Raw genomic sequence first — 21,545 nt, 5'->3', positions numbered from 1 at the left:
CTTGGTGAGGAACAGTGTCTTGAATGAAGAAACTAGGAGGCAGTCAAATTCTACTTCTCTGAATTCAGGCGTGCTGGTTATTGAGTTGCTGGGGAGAAGTTCACATAGAGAGTCGAAGAAGAACAGAAGTAGAAGCAAATCTAATAAATTTTCTAATGTGGAGTGCCATTACTGTCATAAGAAGGGGCACGTAAAGAAGAATTTTTGGTTGTTGTAGAAAGAGAGTAAGCAAGGAAAAAAGCAAGAAGATAGTGAAGAGGGAGTAACTGTTACTGAAGATGAGTTTCTTATACTCCGTGAGATTGATGCTATTAATGTTGCATGCCATGATCCAGTTGGGTTATTGATAGTGGAGCGACTACTCATGCTACATCGCAATGGGATTTGTTTTATTCCTATACTTCGGGTAGTTATGGTTCCGTGAAGATGGATAATGATGGTTTGGCTCAGGTTGTTGCATTGACAATACTTGTTTGGAGACTAGTATTGGTACTAGGTTGTTGCTTAAAGGAGTTAAGCATGTCCCAGACATTCAATTGCATTTGATTTCTACAAGGAGATTTGATGATGAGGGTTTCTATAGCTTATTCGGAGGGGGTAAGTGGAAACTTTCACGAGGTTCTATGGTGGTGGCTCGAGGTGATAAGTTTCAACGTTCTACTGGATGAAAGCTAAGGCCTCCATGGATGTTGTTAATGCAGTGGAGAATGATGATGCCATGGAGTTATGGCCTAAGAGACTCGGTCACATTAGTGAGAAGGGATTGTCTGTGTTATCTAAGAGGGATACCATTACATGTATTTCTGGTTTGCAATTACAAAAGTGTAAACATTGTTTTGCAGGGAAACAACACAGGGTCTCGTTCAAGCCTTCTGGATCTTCTAGAAAACCCGAGATACTTGATCTGGTGCATTCAGATGTATGTGGTCCAATGAAGACAAAATCTCTTGGTGGTGCGTCATTTGTCACGTTCATTAATGATCACTCTAGAAAGTTGTGGGTTTATCTTATGAAGTCTAAAGATCAGGTTTTTTTTTTGGGGTTATTTCAAGCAATTTGTGGCATCAATTGAGAGACAGACAGGTAAGAAGCTGAAGTGTATTCGTTGTGATAATGGTGGATAGTATTCTGGACCATTTGATGCTTACTGTAGGGAACACGGTATTCAGCATCAGAAGACGCAACCCAAGACTCCACAATTGAATGGGTTGGCTGAGAGGATGAACAGGACGATTGTCGAGAGAGTTAGATGTTTGATTTCACAGTCAGGTTTGGCGCAGACTTTCTGGGGAGAAGCTTTGAGCTCGGTTGTTCATATGTTGAACCTGTCACCAACTGCTCCATTGGAGGGTGATAGTCCAGAGAGAGTATGGACCGGTAAGGATATTTCTTATGGTCATCTGAAGGTTTTCGGGTATGAGGCATTTGTCAACATTCCCAAAGATGAAAGGTCGAAGCTGGAGATGAAATCGCGACAGTGTGTGTTTGTCGGTTATTGTCAGGATGATTTTGGGTATAGGTTCTATGACCCAGTGGAGAAGAAGCTCATCAAGAGCAGAGATGTTGTGTTCATGGAGGATCAAACGATTAAGGACATTGACAAGTCCGGAAATCCAACTCAGGGTTATGAAGGTTTGATTGATTTGGAGGTTGCTCTTTCTACATCTGTCGATGGTCATGTCGAGGTTGAGGTTCAAGTTGATACACCCGGTGATGATGATCCTACACAAGAAGATGGTACTGGTGGTCATGGTGACGATCATAATGGAACACCAAGTGCCGAGAACCTCCCTACTGTTAGGAAATCTGAGAGAGGTCTGAGACGTTCGACAAGGTATGATCCTAGTGAGTATGTGTTACTTACTGATGGAGGAGAACCTGAAATCTTTGATGAAGCTTTGGAAGATGAACACAAACATGAATGGTGGAAGGCCATGAGAGACGAAATAGATTCTCTAGAGGAAAACCATACGTTTGAGTTGGTGGAATTACCTAAGGGTAAGAAGGCATTGCTTAACAGGTGGGTGTATAGAGTTAAGCATGAGGAGACCAGTTTGCTCCCTCGATACAAGGCTAGGTTGGTTGTGAAAGGGTTCAGCCAAAGGAAGGGAATTGACTTCGATGAAATATTTTCTCCTATTGTGAAGATGTCATCCATTCGGGTTGCAATTGGATTGGCAGCAAGCCTTGATCTAGAAGTGGAGCAGATGGATGTAAAGACTGCTTTTCTCCATGGTGATTTGGAGGAAGAGATTTACATGATGCAACCGGAAAGATTTAAGAAGAATGGCAAAGAGGACTACGTTTACCGCTTGAAGAAAAACCTTTATGGATTGAAACAGGCACCGAGACAGTGATATAAGAAGTTTGAGTCTGTTATGGAGGAGCATGGTTATAACAAGACTACTTCAGATCATTGTGTGTTTGTTCAGAGATTTGGTGAAGATGATTTTATCATCTTACTGTTCTACGTAGACGATATGTTGATTGTGGGGAGGAATTCGAGGAGAATTCTGGAGTTGAAGAAGCAACTTAGCAAGTTTTTCGCCATGAAAGATTTGGGTCCAGCGAAGCAGATTCTTGGTATAAGAATTGTTCGAGATAGAGAGAACAGGTTGATTCACCTATCTCAGGAGAAGTACATTGAGAAGATACTTCAAACATTTTGCATGGACAAATCTAAAGCTGTCAGCACACCTCTTGCTGGACACTTCACTACAAAAATACGTGTTATTTGTAACGCATTTTTGTAACGGCTTTACTGGTAGCCGTTATAACAAACGTAAATATAACGGACTTTAGGGGGCCGTTACAAGTATTCGCTCTTTTATAACGGCTTTAATTTAGAGAGCCGTTATAAGTAAGTTATTTAAGTTAGCGCCAACTTTTCGATGGCCCCAATTTCTTTCCCGCCTCTGGTGTGTTATCGATTTATTATAACGGGTGTTTTTCCGTTATAACAGAGACTTGTTATAACGGCTTAATTTGGTCTAGCCGTTATAATAGAGTGTATTTTGTATAACGGCTCCTTTCCGTTATAAGAGAGACTTGTTATAACGGCTTTATTTGGTATGGCCGTTATATAAGAGGGATTTATTATAACGGTGGCCTTGTCCGTTACAAGTGAACTTTGTTGTAACGGTCTATGTGTTTCTGACCGTTATAATTGGTAGCCTTAGAAACCACACGATTCCTCTTTCTATTCTGGTTTTCTCTCTCTCCTTCGTTTAGAAGAGAATTTCAGAGAGAGGGGGAGTTCAAATCGAGGATTTCAGAGAGAGGGGGAGTTCAAATCGAGGATTTCAGAGAGATTAGGAGTTCAAATCAATTTTATCAACAAGGATTTGTGTCATCTTCTGGTTTATGTGTAGGATTTCAGAGAGGATTGGAACCAATTTTCTGGTGAGTTTTTGAATTTCATCTTCTGGTTTATGTGTAGGATTGGTCAATATACGGAGTAATTCTTCGTCTTTAACCATTATTTACAATTCCACTAGTAGAGAATCAAGCTCAAGTTCCGGAAGAGGGTGAATTTGTTAGGGTTTATACGAAGAAGAAGCTCAGATTGAAATTGTAAGCCCTACTTTCTCTCTCTAGTTTTTTATCTTTTAATCCTTCAATTTCATCTATACCCATGACTGTATTACTATCACTTCAAACGAATTTACAAAGGAAATCATGTTTGAGAACTTCCATAGAATTCAATTTGTATGGAGTTGATGGATTTAGGGTTTAGGTTTAGGTTAAGCTTAGATTATGCCTTCTTGTTGATATTGTTCAACAAGAAATTGCAATCTGTTATAAGCATGTGTTATGTTCGATTACTGAAACTCAGATGCTACTTAACTATTATCTTTTATAAGCATGTGTTATGTTCGATTACTGAAACTCAGATGCTTATTGGAGAAATTGCAATCTGTTATTGTATTTGAGTCTACCAATTGAGTAGGGGTGTCAACGGGTCGGTTCCGGTTCGGGTATTTAACTATCCAGAACCGGAACCTATAAATCGTAACGGTTTCGGTTCTTGACGGTTCCGGTACCGGTACCTCAATCAAAGGATCCAGAACCGGAACCTTTAAAATTCTCGGGTACCCATCGGGTATCGGGTACCCATTGGGTATTCACAAAAGTATATCAAATATTTCTTAAAGTAGAAGAATTTGCATGAATCTAGTGAAAAGAAATATCATAAACGACATAGATCCTTAAATAAGCAAATATCTCGGGTACAATAGTTGATGAGTATAAGAGATTAGAGATTAGGGGAATCAAGAAAGAAGAAATGAACCTTTATGTTATATTAACTCGCTCACTTTTGTGTTTTATAAATTAGTTTTCAACCAAGGAAAAGAGGATTTGAGAAATTTCATAACTTGGTGAGTTGGTAACTTGGTGAGAAAAACCCTGACGTACAAGAATACTATATAATCTAGGGTATTTTTTCGTATTATCTCGGGTACCCATTACCCGTCGGGTACCCGGCGGATATACCCGATAAGGACCCGCCTCCTAGTCGGGTCCTTTCGGGTATACCCATTTAAGACCCGATTTCCTTAATGGATCTAAAACCTATACCCAGTACCTACCCATTAAGACTCCGGGTCGGTTCGGTTCTCGGGTAAACGGGTACCCATTGCCACCCCTACAATTGAGTGATTTATGCTCCATGCTATTTGTAGTTTACAATTTTAGATGTCCAATTTAACAAAACTTGCAGTCTAAACATAGTATGTAAGAATTTTGTGTTGTTGAAGCAGAACTGAAATTCAAACACAAAAATCTTAATTTGGGATACTATAGTAGAAGAAAACTAGGCAGACGATCTAAGGTATGGGATCACCCACATGAACCTTATAGAAGAGCTGTTAGGATTACGAAATACTCCAAAGAATCGAAAGGGGTACTTGAAGATGATCTTCTTTCCTAACAACCCAACCAAAATGATTTTATTATCTTTGTAAACCAGATTTTACTTTGGACTCAGACATATAGTTCTTCTTGCTGCAAAATCATCTCACAGCCGAGATTGGTAGGGGAAAACATCACATGAAAGTATCACAGAGAAGTAGATGATAGACGAAACATTAAGTGTTTTTAGCGTCCCTGGGCTAATCAATATTGTATTGTTTATGTTCTTGGCTGCTCAGTGTTTGTTGGTGTGCCAAAACAGGAATAGGGTATTGGTGTTTGAAAATTATGTCAACCTAGCCGAAAACAAAAAGATTTCATTTTGAAAATTATGTCAACCTAGCCAAAAACAGAGAAGCAGAGCTACTGAATTTTTTTTTTTTCAAATCAGGCATTTATAACGGCTACCTTCTAAAAGGCCGTTACAAGAGAATACATATATAACGGTCATATTCAAACCAACCGTTACAAGAGAACACATATATAACGGTCCTACTAAAAAAGAACCGTTACAAGAAGAGCATTTATAACGGCTATCTGCAAAAGGGCCGTTACAACTTTTCTTTCTGATTTGGCGCCATCATTTTTCCCGCCATTTTGGTGAGGTCTTTTATAACGGGTAACCCACACTTAGCCGTTATAAAAAGATTTATTGTAACGGGCAGGAGCCGTTACAATTGTATTTGCAACGCGACTTTTTATAACGGCTCAATTTTTTTTTATAACGGTTCCAAGCCGTTGCAAGATACCTTTTATAACGGCTTTTCGGCCTATTTGTAACGGCTTGGCCGTTATAACTGTGACGTGTTTTTGTAGTGCTTTAGATTGAGCAGTCCATATAATCCGTGTACAGATTCAGAGAGGGAAGATATGGAGATGGTTCTATATGCTTCTGCAATTGGTAGTTTGATGTATGTTAACATAGCTCATGCGGTTGGTACTGTTAGTAGGTTTCTTTCTAATCCGGGGAAGGAACATTGGGCTGCAGTGAAGTGGATTTTGAGATATCTTCGAGGGACTTCTGGTTTGAAGCTTACTTTCGAAGCTGATCAGTCACTACTGGTTAGTTATACTGATGCTGATATGGTTGGGGATATTGATTCAAGGAAGTCTACTTCGGGTTACTTGGTAACATTTGCAGGGGGGTTGTAGCATGGCAGTCAAGGCTACAAAAGTGCGTTGCACTTTCTACCACTGAAGCTGAGTTTATGGACGCAACTGAAGCTTGTAAGGAGTTGTTGTGGATGAAGAATTATCTTGAGGAGATCAGATTCAATCAAGATAAGTATGTATTGCTTTGTGACAGTCAAAGTGCAATACATCTCGAGAAGAATTCGATGTTTCATTCACGTTCGAAGCACATCGATGTGAGGTATCATTGGATACGAGATGTGGTTGCTTCCAAGGAGTTAGAGCTGGTTAAAGTTCATACAGACGATAACGGAGCTGATATGATGAGGAAGACCCTGCCGAAGGGGAAGCTAGAGGTCTGCCGAGGGATAGCGGGCTGGTTGTTCAGGGTTGTCGAGGAAAAGCGGAGCTGGCTGTTTCTAGGGTTGTCAAGGGGACCCAAGGCTGGCTGTTTCTCCCACCTAGTTGGAGGAGGAATTTGTTGGGTTTTCCTCCTAGTGGGGAAACCTAGTTGGGTTTGGTTTAGCAAACAAACCCGGACCCAAGTCGAGCTTCTTTGGGTCGGTGTCTTAGGTCGGTGAATTAGGGTTAAGGGAAGTCTATAAATACTTCCTTAATCTTAATTAGAAGTAAGTTTCACAATTAGAAACGCACAAGAGAAGAAGGAGGGTGAAGAAGGTTGCTGAGAGAGGGGCTGATCTGTTTCAGCACGCACAATCTTCGTTGTTCGGAAAATCTGGCGGTGAGTTCTTCTCTGATTAAGCTGAAATTTGGCAGAAGTGTTCTTAACCTGTTCATCTAGTATTTGTACGGTGGGATCGTTGATTGGTAGCTAGAATACTAGTGAATTTACGGTCGTTTTAGGCTGAATATTTCTGGGTTGTTTTGTTCTTGCTTGTGAGGTTTTCTCCGTGTTTCTTCGTGTTTGAGATTGATTCTTTTGGAAAGGGTCAGAGTCTCTGGTGGACGTAGTCTGTAACTACCTTGTTTATTATAGTTGATTTGGTTGGACTACGAGTCCCGTGGTTTTTACTTCTCACATTGAGGAGGTTTTCCACGTTAAAAATCGTTGTCTTATTTACTTTCAGTTCTTTGTTTATTGCTCTCACTATTCTTCTGTATTATATATCCTCGTAACTAACACAAAGGGAAAAACTCTTGTTTCCGCTGCGCCTAAGTGCCCGTTTTTCCCAACACCACCACCATCACTACACCAAATAACTCAAATACCGTCACCATCATACCTCATAACTCAACCACCACATACCCCATAAGTCAACCACCACCACGATACCACCACAAGTCCACAAGCACCACCATCATATCTCATAACTCAATCGCTACACCACCACCACCTCTATCGCCAACATCACCACCACAACCGTAACCACGACCTCAACCGCCACCATAGCTCACAACTCAACCACCAATACCACCATGGTTAGTTAAGAACTAAAATGTGTTTAAAAAAAATTATTAAATCAAGGAGCTCCTGTAAGAGCGAGGAAGAAGACTACCATCTCTGAGTGATTTGTGGCTTTGGGTATTATGAACAACATCCTAAAATTGAATAAACCAGAGGAATTGTGAATAAGTTAAGTAGTCAGAAAAATTAGAAAATCTAATGGTAGAGATGGTGGTAAAATAGATTGATAAGATGAGGATGACAAAGTATTTGGTGATGAGAAATTTTTTTTAAATTAACTTTTATTTTTGAAGAAGACAAAGAAGTCTCAACTCTCACGTAAACTATTGGATGTCAGTATGCAACTAGTCACAGAAGTGAGTAGATACATCGAAAACGGATAAAATGAGACCTAGAGAACAAGTTAAAGTATTCACCCACAAGGCCACAACTTTAAGTATGGGTCAAATAGAACCTAGTAAAGTTAAATTGGTTTAAGCTTAAGTGTTGTGTTTTTTTATTAATTAAATTAACTCGTATCTAACAGATTAGTTCGGTAGTGACAAGTTAGGAATGGTCAGCCTTGTGGTGGCCAAGTTGTCATTCCTTACCGGTCGGAATTGACGAATTTAAGAACCTAAATTTCCAAATCCACCACGTCTGTGCGAGTCAATGGGGTACGGAAGTTCCATTTTGTATATATAATGTCATGTTGTCTCTCTTAGATCATCTGTGTCGATCCATTTTGGGGCGACAAGGCCGGTTGGCCATCACTTAGATGAATGTGGAAGTGACCACTCACACCCAGTGACCTAGTGTCCATTCGTGTCGGGTTTCATTTGTGGATTTAAATAAAATAATAAAATTTCAATAAGTATAATTTGTAAGACTATAAGAAGTGTAACATGAGTGTAATAAAGAGCTAAGTCTAAAATGTAATTAGGAGCGGTACTTAAATGATTAAAATGTTAGTTAAACACTTATTAGCTAAACTTTATAATAGAGAAAAGTCTATAACATTTTATATAACAATTCAGTACAATCAAACTTTCTTTGCTTCATTATCTGACATACGTAATTATTTTGATAACAATCTCAGACACGATCATCTAATTTAAATAGTGTAATCTTGTTTATTATTTGCTAACGGATTCTAAATTTTAGTAGAAGATTTCATAAGAAATAAAAACCTAGAAAGTACAATAATTTATAAGGTGGTGGACCAACAATAAACATCTTGAGCGTGCATAGTTCTGCCTTTGGAAGTTGATACAACTTTTTTTTTTTTTTTTTTTGTTGAACATGGAAGTTTTTTTTTTTGTTCAATTAGAGTTCATGTGAGATGGAGGTGATTTTGATGCTTACTAATGCTCCCAAGGAAACCCTATCTTGATGAATTATGGGGACCATATCACAACTCATATATACACCCACGCTCGCCCCACCTCCTCCTTAAAAGAAAGAATTCTTCCATATTGCGTGCAACTTTTCATAAAGCTAATCCACTCACTCTCCCATGGAAAAAAGCATCATTCTTGCCTCGGTTCGGTTCCTTGTCCCACTTTATTTACAGTTACGGTTTGACTGATGGTCTCTAAAAGATTTTAGGAGACACGACCGTGAGGTTTCACTTTTCACTGGCCAATATGTCAGTAGATTTTTTTCATACTAAGATTTAAGATATTAAAGATATTTCAACTTTCAACAAAAAAAATAAAAAAATAAAGAGATATTTCAAAGGATTGAATTTTTAGATATATAATTATGTAAGAAAAGCCCAAGATTTGAGCCCAAATACGAAAAAAAAAACCCACTCGGGAATAATAATGTAAAAAAAACCCAATTTTAAACTGTTGGAAACATTTTTGAAATTGTTGGCAACACTTTTGAAACTGTGACAACATATATAATTATGTTCTTAATTATGCGTGAACAAAAACAAATTTGTTCATACATTTACAAAATTGTTGAGAGCAAATACAAAATTGTTGAGAGCAAACTGTGTTTTGTTCAGAAATTTTCAAAAATGTTTTGTAATTTAAACTTTTGGGTTTTTTTGTATTATTATTCCAGGTTGGGCTTCATTTGATATTTTGACCCGAATTTTGGGCCTTATAATTTTTCTCTCTTTTTAGATATATCACCACATTTCAAGATGAATATACTATTATCATCTTATAGTAGAAAATAACATATTACATAATATTACATCTTTTTTTTTGTTGAACATATTACATCTTATGTAATAACATTTGTGGACATTATTATTATCTTATATATGAAATTACATTTATCTTTAGTTTCTTCTTTATATCTATTAGCTTATTCACTAGATAAGTCTGACCATCTTCTTTTGATTTGATAAAGATCACATCTAGCGATTGATATAAATTATTCTTCATGTATATTAGAAATGGAAAAAATTGAAGACGAATAGAAGAAATTAAAACTGAAGAAGAAGAAGATCGATCAGTGGCTCTGATACCATATTAGAAATGGAAAAACTCAAAAGAGAGAATTAAGTGAACTTACTTTTCATTCGTTGAATTATCTATTTACAATTGATCTTATACATATAAGAAACCGTCAGTTAGAGAGAGAGAGAGAGAGGAATAAGATAGTTATAGAGATTTCCCTTCATCAAAAAAAAAAAAGATAGTTATAGAGAGAAGATGTAACAACCGAACCAACAATCTTAACTAACTTCCTAACTAAATAACAACTTTTCTAACTGATTTTTGTTTAAGTCAATTACTTAATCAACCGTTATCCTTAACAATGTATATCGACTCAAAATAGAATGGTATCAGTATCAACTATTAATTTCTTTTAGTATACTAAAAACGGTTAAAATCTCCCAAAAATATCGCGACAGGAAATAGTAGAAAGTAGTTGCAAAACCTACTCGTCTCCACTTCTTTTTCCACCATCACACGTATATTTCTACTTTCCTCTACAAAAAACCTAGTTTCAAAAATATCTTATATGACTTTCTAGACATTTAGGAACATCACTTGATTTACCCTCTAATTTTCATCCTCTTTATCACCTTCACCACGACAAGTTCCCACCACCACCGTTCCGACCACCATTGCCACCTCTTCTCCTCTTTAACTCACTGTTACCCTCTCTTTTGTTGCTTTCATTCTCTCTCTCTCACTGACCATTTCTCTGTCGCTCTCACTCTAGATCTCTCTCCTTCTCTATCTCTCTTTCATTGTAGATCACTCTCATTATTTCTCTCGTTGTAGACATATCTCACTATCTATATCTCTCTCGCAACCTTTATCTATCTTTCTCGGAGTCTATCTCTCCCTCTCGGTCTGTATAGATTTCTCTGTGGAAATCACAAAGTTTGTGGCCACGAAATTATCGAGATGTTAGGTTCTGACGGAGGGAACATTTTTCTTTGTCGTAGCGGTGTCGATGTGAGAGAGGGAAAGAAACAATGAGAGATCTATTGAGAAACAATGAGATATTGAGATAGAGACAGTGAGAGACCGAGAAATATGAATAATGAGAGCAATAGATAGAGATAGTAAGATATAGACAATGAGGAATTGAGAGATAGACAGTGGGAGAGATAAAGCAATAGGAGAGAGAAAGAGAGAGATAGGGAAAGAGAAGATGAAGATTAGGGGGCAACATCTGATTAAGTCAATTTTTGGACTAAAAAAAAAATTCCCCTGAGTCAATATTCAAATCTTTATTTCCCCGAGAATTTTCTTTATTCCCCAATACCGCTTTTTTTCCATTAAGAAAATAATTTTGAATTAATTTACACTAAAATTTCATTCAAGCCACAATATTGTGGACTAAAAGCATCTCCAATACAAAATTCAAAAAATCTTTATTCATCCTATGTGTCAAGTTTTAATTGAGATTCTTATTTTTAAATGGCGAAATTATAGATTCTCAAGTCTTTTGTGACTTCAATGCAAAACTCTAAAGTTGTTGGTTTTGAGTTGGATGACCACAAACTTAACATAGTATCAGATCTAGGCCCACACGTGATAGACTTAAAAAAAAAAAAACCACACGTGCTCCACATCACCCAAAGAAAAAAAACATACGTGCTAGGCTCAAAGAACGTCACAAGTGAGGGGGCGTGTGAGAATAATCTCACATGAGAAAATGGGCATCTAACAACCAAGAATATGTCAACAATTGGTAGCCCAAGTGGTTCCAAGGTGTTGACATAAACTCCAGAAAGCCCTGGAGGTCCCAGGTTCGAATCCCAGAGAAGGTGAAATCTTTGGTTATTTGAATTGGGATTATTAAGGTGTAAATAATGTTGTTGGGCTTTAGGCCATGTCTTGTTGGGCTATAGGCCCAGTTCTGTTAGTGTTTGAGCGGGCGGTAATCGAGCTTATCACATCTATGATGTATCAAGTGTCAAATGTAACGACATACGTAGATCATAGTTGACTTCCAAAAAACAAACAACCAAGAATATAAAGTCTAGGTTCTCTCCACTCATTGCCAATTGTTTTGAGTTGGATGACCACCAACTTAACATTATTTACTTATGTTTCATGGTTAACTTTATAAAAAAAATATTTAATTATTTTGAAAATATATGAAAACTTGATTTCTATTGAGTTCAAACTCAAAGATTGATAAATAGGACATAGAGATATCACAAGAGGAGTGTCTTCTTGAGATATCTCTATTTAACTACCTATACATTATTGTAGTAATCCAAATTGAAATTTGCATTAGAAAGAATTTTTAATACAAAAACTTTAAAAGTCCAATGTGGTAACATTTGAAAGAGTGTTGCATTGGAGATGCTCTGAGGCCTTTAAAATGTTAGGGTGGATTAGATGCCTATTGAGAAGCCCAAAATGGATCTTAGATCGATTTCCTCTTATTATTATTATTATTATTATTATTATAAGAACTTTCTCGAACAGGAATTTTCCATATTTAGGTAGACATTTGCTCTTCGAGTTTACTCTGAAATGTTGTTCTGAGATATTTTGTCCATATATTTGTTAAATTACGTCTTAAACGAATAATCCATACATTAGTAGACATTTAAATTATCTTTCATTGTTTTAAGTATGAGTAGGCGTTTGAAATATCCTCTGTGATATTCATAGATATGTTGATCCCCTCTTCCTATGGATGTACTTTCAATGTATTCTATTACCTAGAGTATCCATTGCAGAGTAGATCCATGCTCCTTAGCTATTAAACTAATCTTTTTTTTGTTGAAATTGATTTTATTTATTACGAGGAAATAAGAGTTCTATTGCAATACAACTTAAAAACTATATAAGGTATATTCTTCCATGACTTTGTTCTGTTTTCCTTTCTTGCCCATTTTGCCAACTTGTCTGCTGCTACATTGAATTTCCTGCTAGTATAAGAGAATTTAACTTTTTCCAGCCTTCGTTTTATTTCCTGTATTCTTTGAACATGAATTTTCGATTGCCATTGAATTTCATGTCTATTGTTCTGTAATTTTTTTATGATATTTCTATAATGATTCTTCTATATTATGAGATTCCGCCCATAACATTCCGTTAAGGACAGCTATGGCTTCGCTTTCCTCAGAGTTTCTGCTTCTAGTAGTAGTGGCATGTGCTTCTATGAATTTAGCTTCTTTGTCGTGGATAATTAAACTAGTACCTGTAACATTCTGAATGTCGATGAATGAAGCATCCACATTAATTTTCACAAAAGACATTTCAGGGGGTTTCCATTTATCTTTTTCTATCTGATTTTTGCTAATATTATTAGTAAGGTATTTCGGGAATGTTATAATCATAGTTTTGATTCTCTCTATCGAATTTATTTCATGTTGAAAACAGTGATCGCAACGAGTTTTCCATATATTCCAAAGGATAGTAGCATAATGAATGTTATTCGCAGTGTTACTACTTTGTGATTTCTGCTCCCATGAGAATATCCATTCTGCCACAGAGGTGATATTGTCAGATAGAATATTAAAGTAGAACCATATGTAGTTAGCCAAAGGACAATGGAGCAGAGCATGTTCAATGGATTCAATCTCATTACAATTAGGGCAGTTCAAATTATTGTCAATATATTTACCTATTCTTTCCCTAACCGGGAGTGCCTTGACGCATATTTTCCATATAAACACTTTTATTCTAGGGACTACAGGGATAGACCAGATGAAATTCCAGTTAGGTGATAGTAGCTTTGGCGAGTTCATGCTCATACAGAGATGCTGATACATGGATTTGACCGTAAATTTGTCTGACTTAGTAAGGGTCCATTTTCTTTGGTCATCATTTTCTCTTGTTATTGGAATCGACATGATCAAATTTTTAGTAGTGACATTAAAGATATTATTGAGAAGATCCTCGTTCCATTTATCCTGGTCAATCAGCTGCGAAACCTTAGATATGTGAGAATTCTGGTTATTGATAGGGGGATTGGGTAGCGTGGGGATCCAGTTATCCTTCCATATATTTATCTGTTCTCTAGTATGTACCTCCTAAGTGGTGTAATTATCAATGTTATTGAGATGTTTACTTATGTTTTTCCATTGTCAGGAGTGATGAGGTTTCGCTGGACCCGGATTATCCGAATTTTTGAAATAATTAGCTTTTAAGAATTGAACCCAAATTGCTTTAGGTTCCGATTTGATTCTTCAAGCAAGCTTACTCAACATCGCTTGGTTATCCAGCTCGGGGGAGTGAATGCCAAGTCCTCCCTGATTCTTAGGAAGGCAAATAGTGGACCAAGACTTGGTACATATGCCTTTGGACTTACGCCACCAGAACGACTTTTGCATTGTGGAAATGCTCTTGCATATGTCTTTGGAAAGGGCAAAGCATTGCATTTGGTATCGGGGTACGGCCGCAGCTATTGTCGAAATGACAATGGTGCGCCCAGCTTGAGATAGGAAATTGTGATTCCATTTCTCTAATTTATTTTTGATCTTCTAAAGAATGTCGTTGAAAATCTTCTTCTTTTGAGCCCCAATAAATAATTGAGCCCCAAGGTATTTTTCCGAAGTGGTCGCATATTTGACTTTGAGCGTACGCATAATCAGTCGTTTGAACTTAGGGTGGGAATTTTTAGAGTAAAAAATATTGGATTTGCTGTAGTTAATCATCTGCCCGGAAGCGTCGCGAAAAGTTTTGAGGATGGTTTTGAGAATATGAATATTATCCAAAGAGTTAAGACCAAAGATAATGCAATCATCCGCGAAAAGAAGGTGAGAAATAGTAAGGTTAGGATTATTAGTAGGGAAACCCTTGAAATTATCCCTATCTAGTTCGACACTAATGAGAAGACTCAGACCTTCCATAGCGATAGTGAATAGGAAAGGAGATAGCGGGTTTCCTTGCCTAATTCCTATCGAGGGGAAGAAAGTGGGGCCAGGACGACCATTGACCAGAACTGCCATAGAGGAAGTAGAAATGCATTGAGTGATCATCTTGATCCAGTGATCCGAGTATCCAAATTTAGTCATGATATCCGTCAGGAAATTCCACTCAATCCTATCAAAAGCTTTGGACATATCAAACTTAAGTCCAAAATAACCAGTAGCGCCTTTCATAGTTTTAAGAGAATGTATGATTTCCTGACCAATGATAACATTATCAGTGCTCTGCCTACCAGGGATATAGACAGCTTGGAAGGGGGAGATAATATTCTGTAAAGAGTATTTAAGTTTATTCGCCAGAATTTTAGTGATGACCTTATAAGTGGTATTGAGGAGGCTGATAGGTCTATAATCTGTTGGGGTTTGTGGAGCTGTTGTTTTGGGGATCAAGCAAATATTAGTGTGGTTAGTCTCCTGAGGGAGCTCCGCAGAGTTAAAGAAATCTTGAACTAGGCTATAAATGTTGGGGCTAACCGTGTCCTAGTTAGATTGAAAGAAGAAAGGTGGGTATCCATTTTGGCCAGGGGCAGCTTCTTTTTTAAGACTCTTTATGGCTCTGTTAATCTCCTCTTAATCCGAAATATTGACAAACTCTTGATTCTGGACTAGGATAATGGTGTTATGAAAAAGATTGAGGATATTGGGGTCAGAGTTGTTACTAGTCGAAGTGCTGATGTTGAGGAGGTGAGTAGTGAATACTTCTTGAATGTTCTTCGGCTCCTCCTGCCAATCACCGTTGTTGTCTTTAATAGTAGTGATTTTATTGATTCTATTGCGTTGAATAGCCTGCGAGTGAAAAAATGTTTTTACCCTTTGACTAAGTAGTGGCCATTGGTGATTCAAGAAGTGTCTTTTTTACTAGTTCCTTTGATTCTTTTTGTTGGAAGATCAATTTTTTTTTTTGTAGAACATTGATTTTTTTTGTTTTTTTTTTTTTTGATGAGAGTATTGATTTTTTTTTTTTTGTTGAAAAGCTATTTCCTTTGATTGTTCATATATAGATTGTCTAGAAATAAATTGAATAAAATACTATCATGCCCTTTGCCATATCAATAGAAAACACATTATCAAAATCAATGGTAACAATTTCATCCAAAAGAATAAAATCAATGGTAACACCGTTGTGTTTTCTCTCGCTTTAAATCTTACCCAAATTAGTTATATAAACCCACAATAAGCTATCTAAACAAACTATGAAACTAGTCTAAAATTTATATTTAACCTTTAAAAGAAATATTATATAACTCATGCAAACGTCTAGATATGAAAAATCGGACTTTAGAAAAAACAAACAAAAACTAAAATTGTATGTACTATTGTGAGATTCTCAAAAAAAAAAACTTTAAATAGATTATGAAATCAAAAGATAAAACTTAGAATAGATTTTGCAATCAAAAGATAAATTAGGTTAGTTGTTTTATTCAATTATCTAACCTTGCATAATTTTTTGACAAATCATGGTACTTTGTTTGGACAACTCAAATTATCTAAACTTGAATAAAATTGGATCGTGACATTTTAATATCATTATGAAATTTCATGCAAATTATTTAATTTATTTGGACAACTCACAAAAAGATTTCATGGAAATATCTGCGAAAAGGACAGCAAAATAAGGTCTCCATAGGACCATAGGACGGCAAGACAAATCTGTGGAATAAGATATGTCGGTTTCATCACATTTATACAGTTTTTGCCCCTCCTTAAAAAAACGTCGGCCGAAAGATAAGGAAACGAAAACTCCGGTATTTAAGAACCGTTATTTTCATTATTTAACAGTTATTTAATGCCACCGACGATTCCCACTATCATTCCCCTCTCTCTCTCTAACTCACAGGATAAGTTATCCACCTGTTAGAGGAATCCGCCATTGTTGGCCTCCTTCAAGCTTCGATTTCTTCTTCATTAAGACACAAAAGCTTCATGATTCTTCTTTAAACAGTTCTATGATCTCCAATCCTTTCAATCCGGCGCGATCAAAACGACCTCTTTTTGCAATGGTTTCAGTTGATGATTCTCACTCAAATCAACTTCCTCTAACTCAAAATTTGTGTTCTTCATCTAAGATTCGAAGACCTGTAGGACGATCTATGCGAACTATTCGATCTAATTTGTTCATAAATGATAGTTCCTGCTCAATCTCTACTCAGTTAACTGGAGATTCAGGTAGATTTTCAGAAACCCTAACGGATTCTGTCATGGATTTTAGATTGAGAGAGTTAGCTACTGTAACCAATAAATCGATGAAATCTTATTCAGATTTAGATTATCTTGATCTTTCTCAAGCTTTCAGTGATTTTTCTGCTTGTAGTAGTGATATCTCTGGAGAATTACAGAGATTAGCTTGTTTTTCAGAATCAGAAGATTTACAAAATAATAAAGCTTCAAATCTAGAGATCGAAACAGATCCGAGGTTTGGATTTCTTCATCGTGAAAGCAACTCATCGGAAATTTTAGAGAGTTTTTCTAATGAAACTCTTGAACAGGAAGTTCAGATCTGTATAGAAGGTCTTCATTCTGAATCAGTTGCCCTAAAAAGATCATCTTCTGCGAAATTACGTCTTTTAGCAAAGAACAGATCTGAAAATCGAGCTTTGATTGGAGAATTTGGTGCAATTCCAGCTTTAGTTCCTTTGTTAAAATGTGCTGATCCTTGGACTCAAGAACACGCAGTAACAGCTCTATTAAATCTCTCTTTACATGAAGGAAACAAGAATTTAATCACTGATTCAGGTGCTATTAAACCTCTTGTTTACGTTTTGAAAACTGGAACTGAAACATCTAAGCAAAATGCAGCTTGTGCTCTTCTTAGTCTTTCTTTCATAGATGATAACAAGATTTCAATTGGTGTTTGTGGTGCGATTCCACCATTGGTTTCTCTTTTATTAACTGGATCAAATAGAGGGAAAAAAGATGCCCTAACTACATTATATAAGCTTTGTTCAATGAAGCAGAACAAAGAGAGAGCTGTAAATGCTGGTGCTGTGAAACCACTTTTAGAATTTGTTTCAGAACAGAGAAGTGGTTTGGCGGAGAAAGCGATGGTTGTTTTGAGTAGTTTGGCTGGTGTTGAGGAGGGAAAAACTGCTATTGTTGAAGAAGGTGGTATTCCGATTCTTGTTGATGCACTTGAATATGGATCTGTTAAGAGAAAGGAATTTGCTGTCGTGACACTTCTACAATTATGTATTGATTGTGTGAGGAACAGAGGATTGTTGGTGAGAGAAGGTGTGATACCTCCTCTTGTTGCTCTTTCTCAATCTGGAACAGCTCGGGCGAAAGAAAAGGTATGGTTTTTCATCTTTGATCTTATTAATACCCTCTATAGTTTAAACTTCCATGGTGATTAACCTAGGATCAAATCTTTCTAGATGATTTTTCTACCATTAGGGTTCTAGATTATTTTTCGCAGCAATCATTCTGAAAGTTCTAACTAACTAAGTTGGGCCGAGCATTAATGATAAGATGGATGGCTCGGATACCTTCAAAGTCCAGTCATTCAATGGATGGTGTAGTTAGTTAAAACTATAACCAATTTTTGATGAGGTTAAAAGTTTTAGAATGAGTGATTTTTTGCGAGGGTGAAATACGATTTGGATAGACCGCCAATCCTTGGAGTGTTTCCACGTGGATCAATAAGCGTGTAAGCAGGGTTTAATAGGCAGTATGTTAAGACGAAAATGCAAAGAACAAGTCAATCATTTTCCTTTTACTATTGGAGTTGTAGGGTAGCTCCATTTCTATAATAAGCCTGTTATTAGGTTGAGAAAATTTAAGTCTGGAAGATCAAAGTTGACGCTAACATTATTAGAGCCTGACCCATTTCGAGCTCGTTTTCCAGCTGATATAAGCTGTTTTGTCTCACTTCCTCTTCAAAACCCTAGAAAAACAAAGGGAAACACCTTATTTCAGTTGAAAAGCAAGATTCGAACGGATTACATCGTGTTATGTTTCGTAAGTAGCACATGCTGCAAGCTTCTTGTTTACACCAACTTATGGGCTCTCATGAAGATGATCAAAGGGTTGTATTCTTAAGATGAGTATTTTGCTTCACCTCACAACAACGAAGATCATCTTCACAAAAAATCACATCATTCTAAAACTTTTAACCTCATAAACTATTTATTGAATTTTAACGTGTCTCTTTTACATTTGTTACCTAACTTGTATTTGGTAATCAAATTTAAGAATGATACACTTTTTTATGGCATGATTTACTAGGCAAGAACAAGGAGTTTTTTCATAAAATTAGTTTTTAGATCATCTCTATGTGGCTGATAGTCTAGTGTAAGCAGTGTGTAAACAATAAGTTTGTAGGAAGAGAAAAAGCATTGTAATGTAGAATTCTCAAAATTTTACTTGCATGCCACTAATTTCTTTTTCGTAGTAACACCAAACTTATTGTTTCCCCTCCGTTTGCTCTACTTAGAAGATTCACATAGAAATGCTTTAATGACTGGTTTTCTTGTTAAATAATCTCCTGCTTACAGTCTTACTATTTTAGGATGTTTTGGCTTTTAACCCCATTAAAGTCAAGAAAAATGACTCTATACCCGAGACATATCCCGACCGAATCCCGGCCGGGGTATGTGTCCGGACAGGATTTAGAGAGAGAAGTGATTTACTTTCTCTCCCTAAATCCTGCCCGCACACATACCCCGACCGGGATTTGGTCGGAATATGTCGTGGTCAGAGCATCATGGCTGTTATATTCATACCACTATTAGAAGTATTATTCTACCTCAAGTTGTAGATTAGGTAGAATTCATGCAGTTCAATTAATAAAGACACGGGTCCTGCCTTTGTGTTAAGTGATGTGAACTGATGATTTGAATTTGGATAGTTAAGTTTAGGTTCCAACTTGTATAGAGCTCGACTCTTACTTGACGCTCAAAACTTTAATACTTGTATCTATAATTTGAGTTTTGTGAACTATTATAACATGTGAAGTAGCCAAATGATCAGATTCGTAAGAGAACAAATCAGCCTCCAGAGTCATGTTCATGCCAATAGGTGAAAAACCTTTTGTTCAATTTCCACTAGCCTTTTTAATGCATAAAATCACTCATGACTCTGAGTTAGAGTGAACTCAGTCAATCCCGGATAACCCAAACCACTAATAGCTAATGTCTTCAATTTCATCTACCATTATTTTCTCCACTTCATTTATTTGGGTTTATTGTCCCAAGTATCTAGAAGCACAATTTCTGAAAATAACAACCTAGATGAACTTCTCTTTTTTCTGATCATTGTGTTATTTAGATGTCAATAAGATTATAATATTGGCTTGGTCTTTTTTCAGGCTGAAACATTACTTGGGTATCTGAGAGAGCCCAGACAAGAAGGCGGCTGCACTTCTTCAGCCAGTCCATAGATGCATAAGTTGAGAACGGTCTAGTTACTTGACTTGAGTCGTTTTTTGTATATAGCGGTTGTCGTTTTTGGTTTGTACATGTATTAGTGAGTTGATAACTTCGCCAAAGAAAGAAGGAAAAAGTGATTTGTAGAAGTAAAAAGAAAAAAGGAGAGTCAAAACTAGTTCGTCAAAGTGAAAATCTAACTGTTAAATTGTGATCAGTTTGTTTTCTTGATTAATTGATGTGTTAGGGGTTTTGTTTGTCATCATGACTAGATTTTTATGAGTTATGATCATTTGTTTTGATTTGGGGATGGAAATGTTTGTTATATTAACTGATTCCAGTGGGGCTTTGTAACACAAAAAGAAAGAGAACTATTCTGAATGTTTGTAATCTGTTCACTCTAATTCATATTGTTCAGATTTTGTTTTCTCGACCCCCATTCTGTTTTTTGTTGTTACCTTTTATAGAAATACTTAATTGTGGCGGGGCCAGATTCGGTCCGGACATACTATTTTTGATTTCCAGATTTAAAACCCTTTCATACCCCGGCTAGGGTTCAGGTCGGTTAGAAGAAATTGGTCTTGGTTAGAAAGATAGATGTGCGATGACGGAGTCCGTAATTGGGACTATGCACGGTATGAGTAGATGATCGTTAAACAATAAAAAGAAGTATTCTAAGTTTGAGAAGATGACATACTTGTTGTAACAGGGGGGTGTGAGGTGGGTGGTTTATCACGCCTTCCTCATATGGGATGTCCATGTGAGGTGCCATCCCATATAGGAACATGTAAGTTTGCATGCACACCTCACTATCTATTCGTAGTGTTTGACACCCTATCCCTACAAAAGAGGATGAAGTTCACTTTTTGTTATTGCACAATATTGTAAGAATCTTTCTCAGAAAAATAAATAAATTGTAGGAATAAGTATGTCATGTATAACGCGTTACCAACACGAGTATTTGAATAAGGGGGGATTGGGTGAAGGGTCCAAAAGGAGGCCCTTAATAGGATTCCCATCTTAGGTAGGCAAAAAATAAAAAACAGGTCCAAAGTGTCAGGTTGGAAAAAAAAATGACAAAATGGCCCTTGGAAAACATAGTATTTACGGTTCATACCATCGGAAATTACAAAATTGCCATCGAAATTTCTCGGGAAACGATTTTTTTTTCTGAAAAAGAATCTGACAACCCGTCCATCAGAATCTGTACTGTTCAGAAATTTACGGAACTGCCACCGAAAAATTCCTAGGAAACGAAATTTTTTTCGGGAAGTTATTTTATTTACTGGAAATTTTTTCTGTACTAGACACTTTTGCTGGGCGGGAATTTGAAATTTCGTAAAAAAATTTGAAAATTTGGGCGGGAATT

General features: G+C 36.7%; 1 protein-coding gene and 1 long non-coding RNA gene across 2 annotated transcripts; both read left to right on the top strand.

The window, feature by feature from the left end:
• The first annotated feature begins 3,263 nt into the window (after window positions 1-3,263).
• On the top strand, window positions 3,264-5,242 carry LOC147549435 (uncharacterized). The gene is made up of 3 exons (XR_015237757.1): window positions 3,264-3,402; window positions 3,501-3,945; window positions 4,657-5,242. It is a non-coding gene; the product is annotated as an uncharacterized LOC147549435 (long non-coding RNA).
• An 11,368-nt stretch (window positions 5,243-16,610) lies between these two features.
• LOC147549434 (uncharacterized) lies at window positions 16,611-20,606 on the top strand. Its single transcript, XM_086671014.1, has 2 exons — window positions 16,611-18,103; window positions 20,119-20,606. Exons 1-2 carry the CDS (start codon window positions 16,763-16,765, stop codon window positions 20,188-20,190), a joined length of 1,413 nt encoding a protein of 470 aa, XP_086527140.1. The 5' UTR covers window positions 16,611-16,762; the 3' UTR covers window positions 20,191-20,606.
• Window positions 20,607-21,545: the final 939 nt, after the last annotated feature.

The sequence above is a fragment of the Eschscholzia californica genome, unplaced genomic scaffold (assembly GCF_041429995.1).
Source record: "Eschscholzia californica isolate CP2 unplaced genomic scaffold, dmEscCali1.0.p SCAF_3, whole genome shotgun sequence".
NCBI lineage: Eukaryota > Viridiplantae > Streptophyta > Magnoliopsida > Ranunculales > Papaveraceae > Eschscholzia > Eschscholzia californica.
The sequence above is the reverse complement of the archived record's forward strand: the minus strand, read 5'-3'. Positions and strand labels throughout refer to the sequence as shown.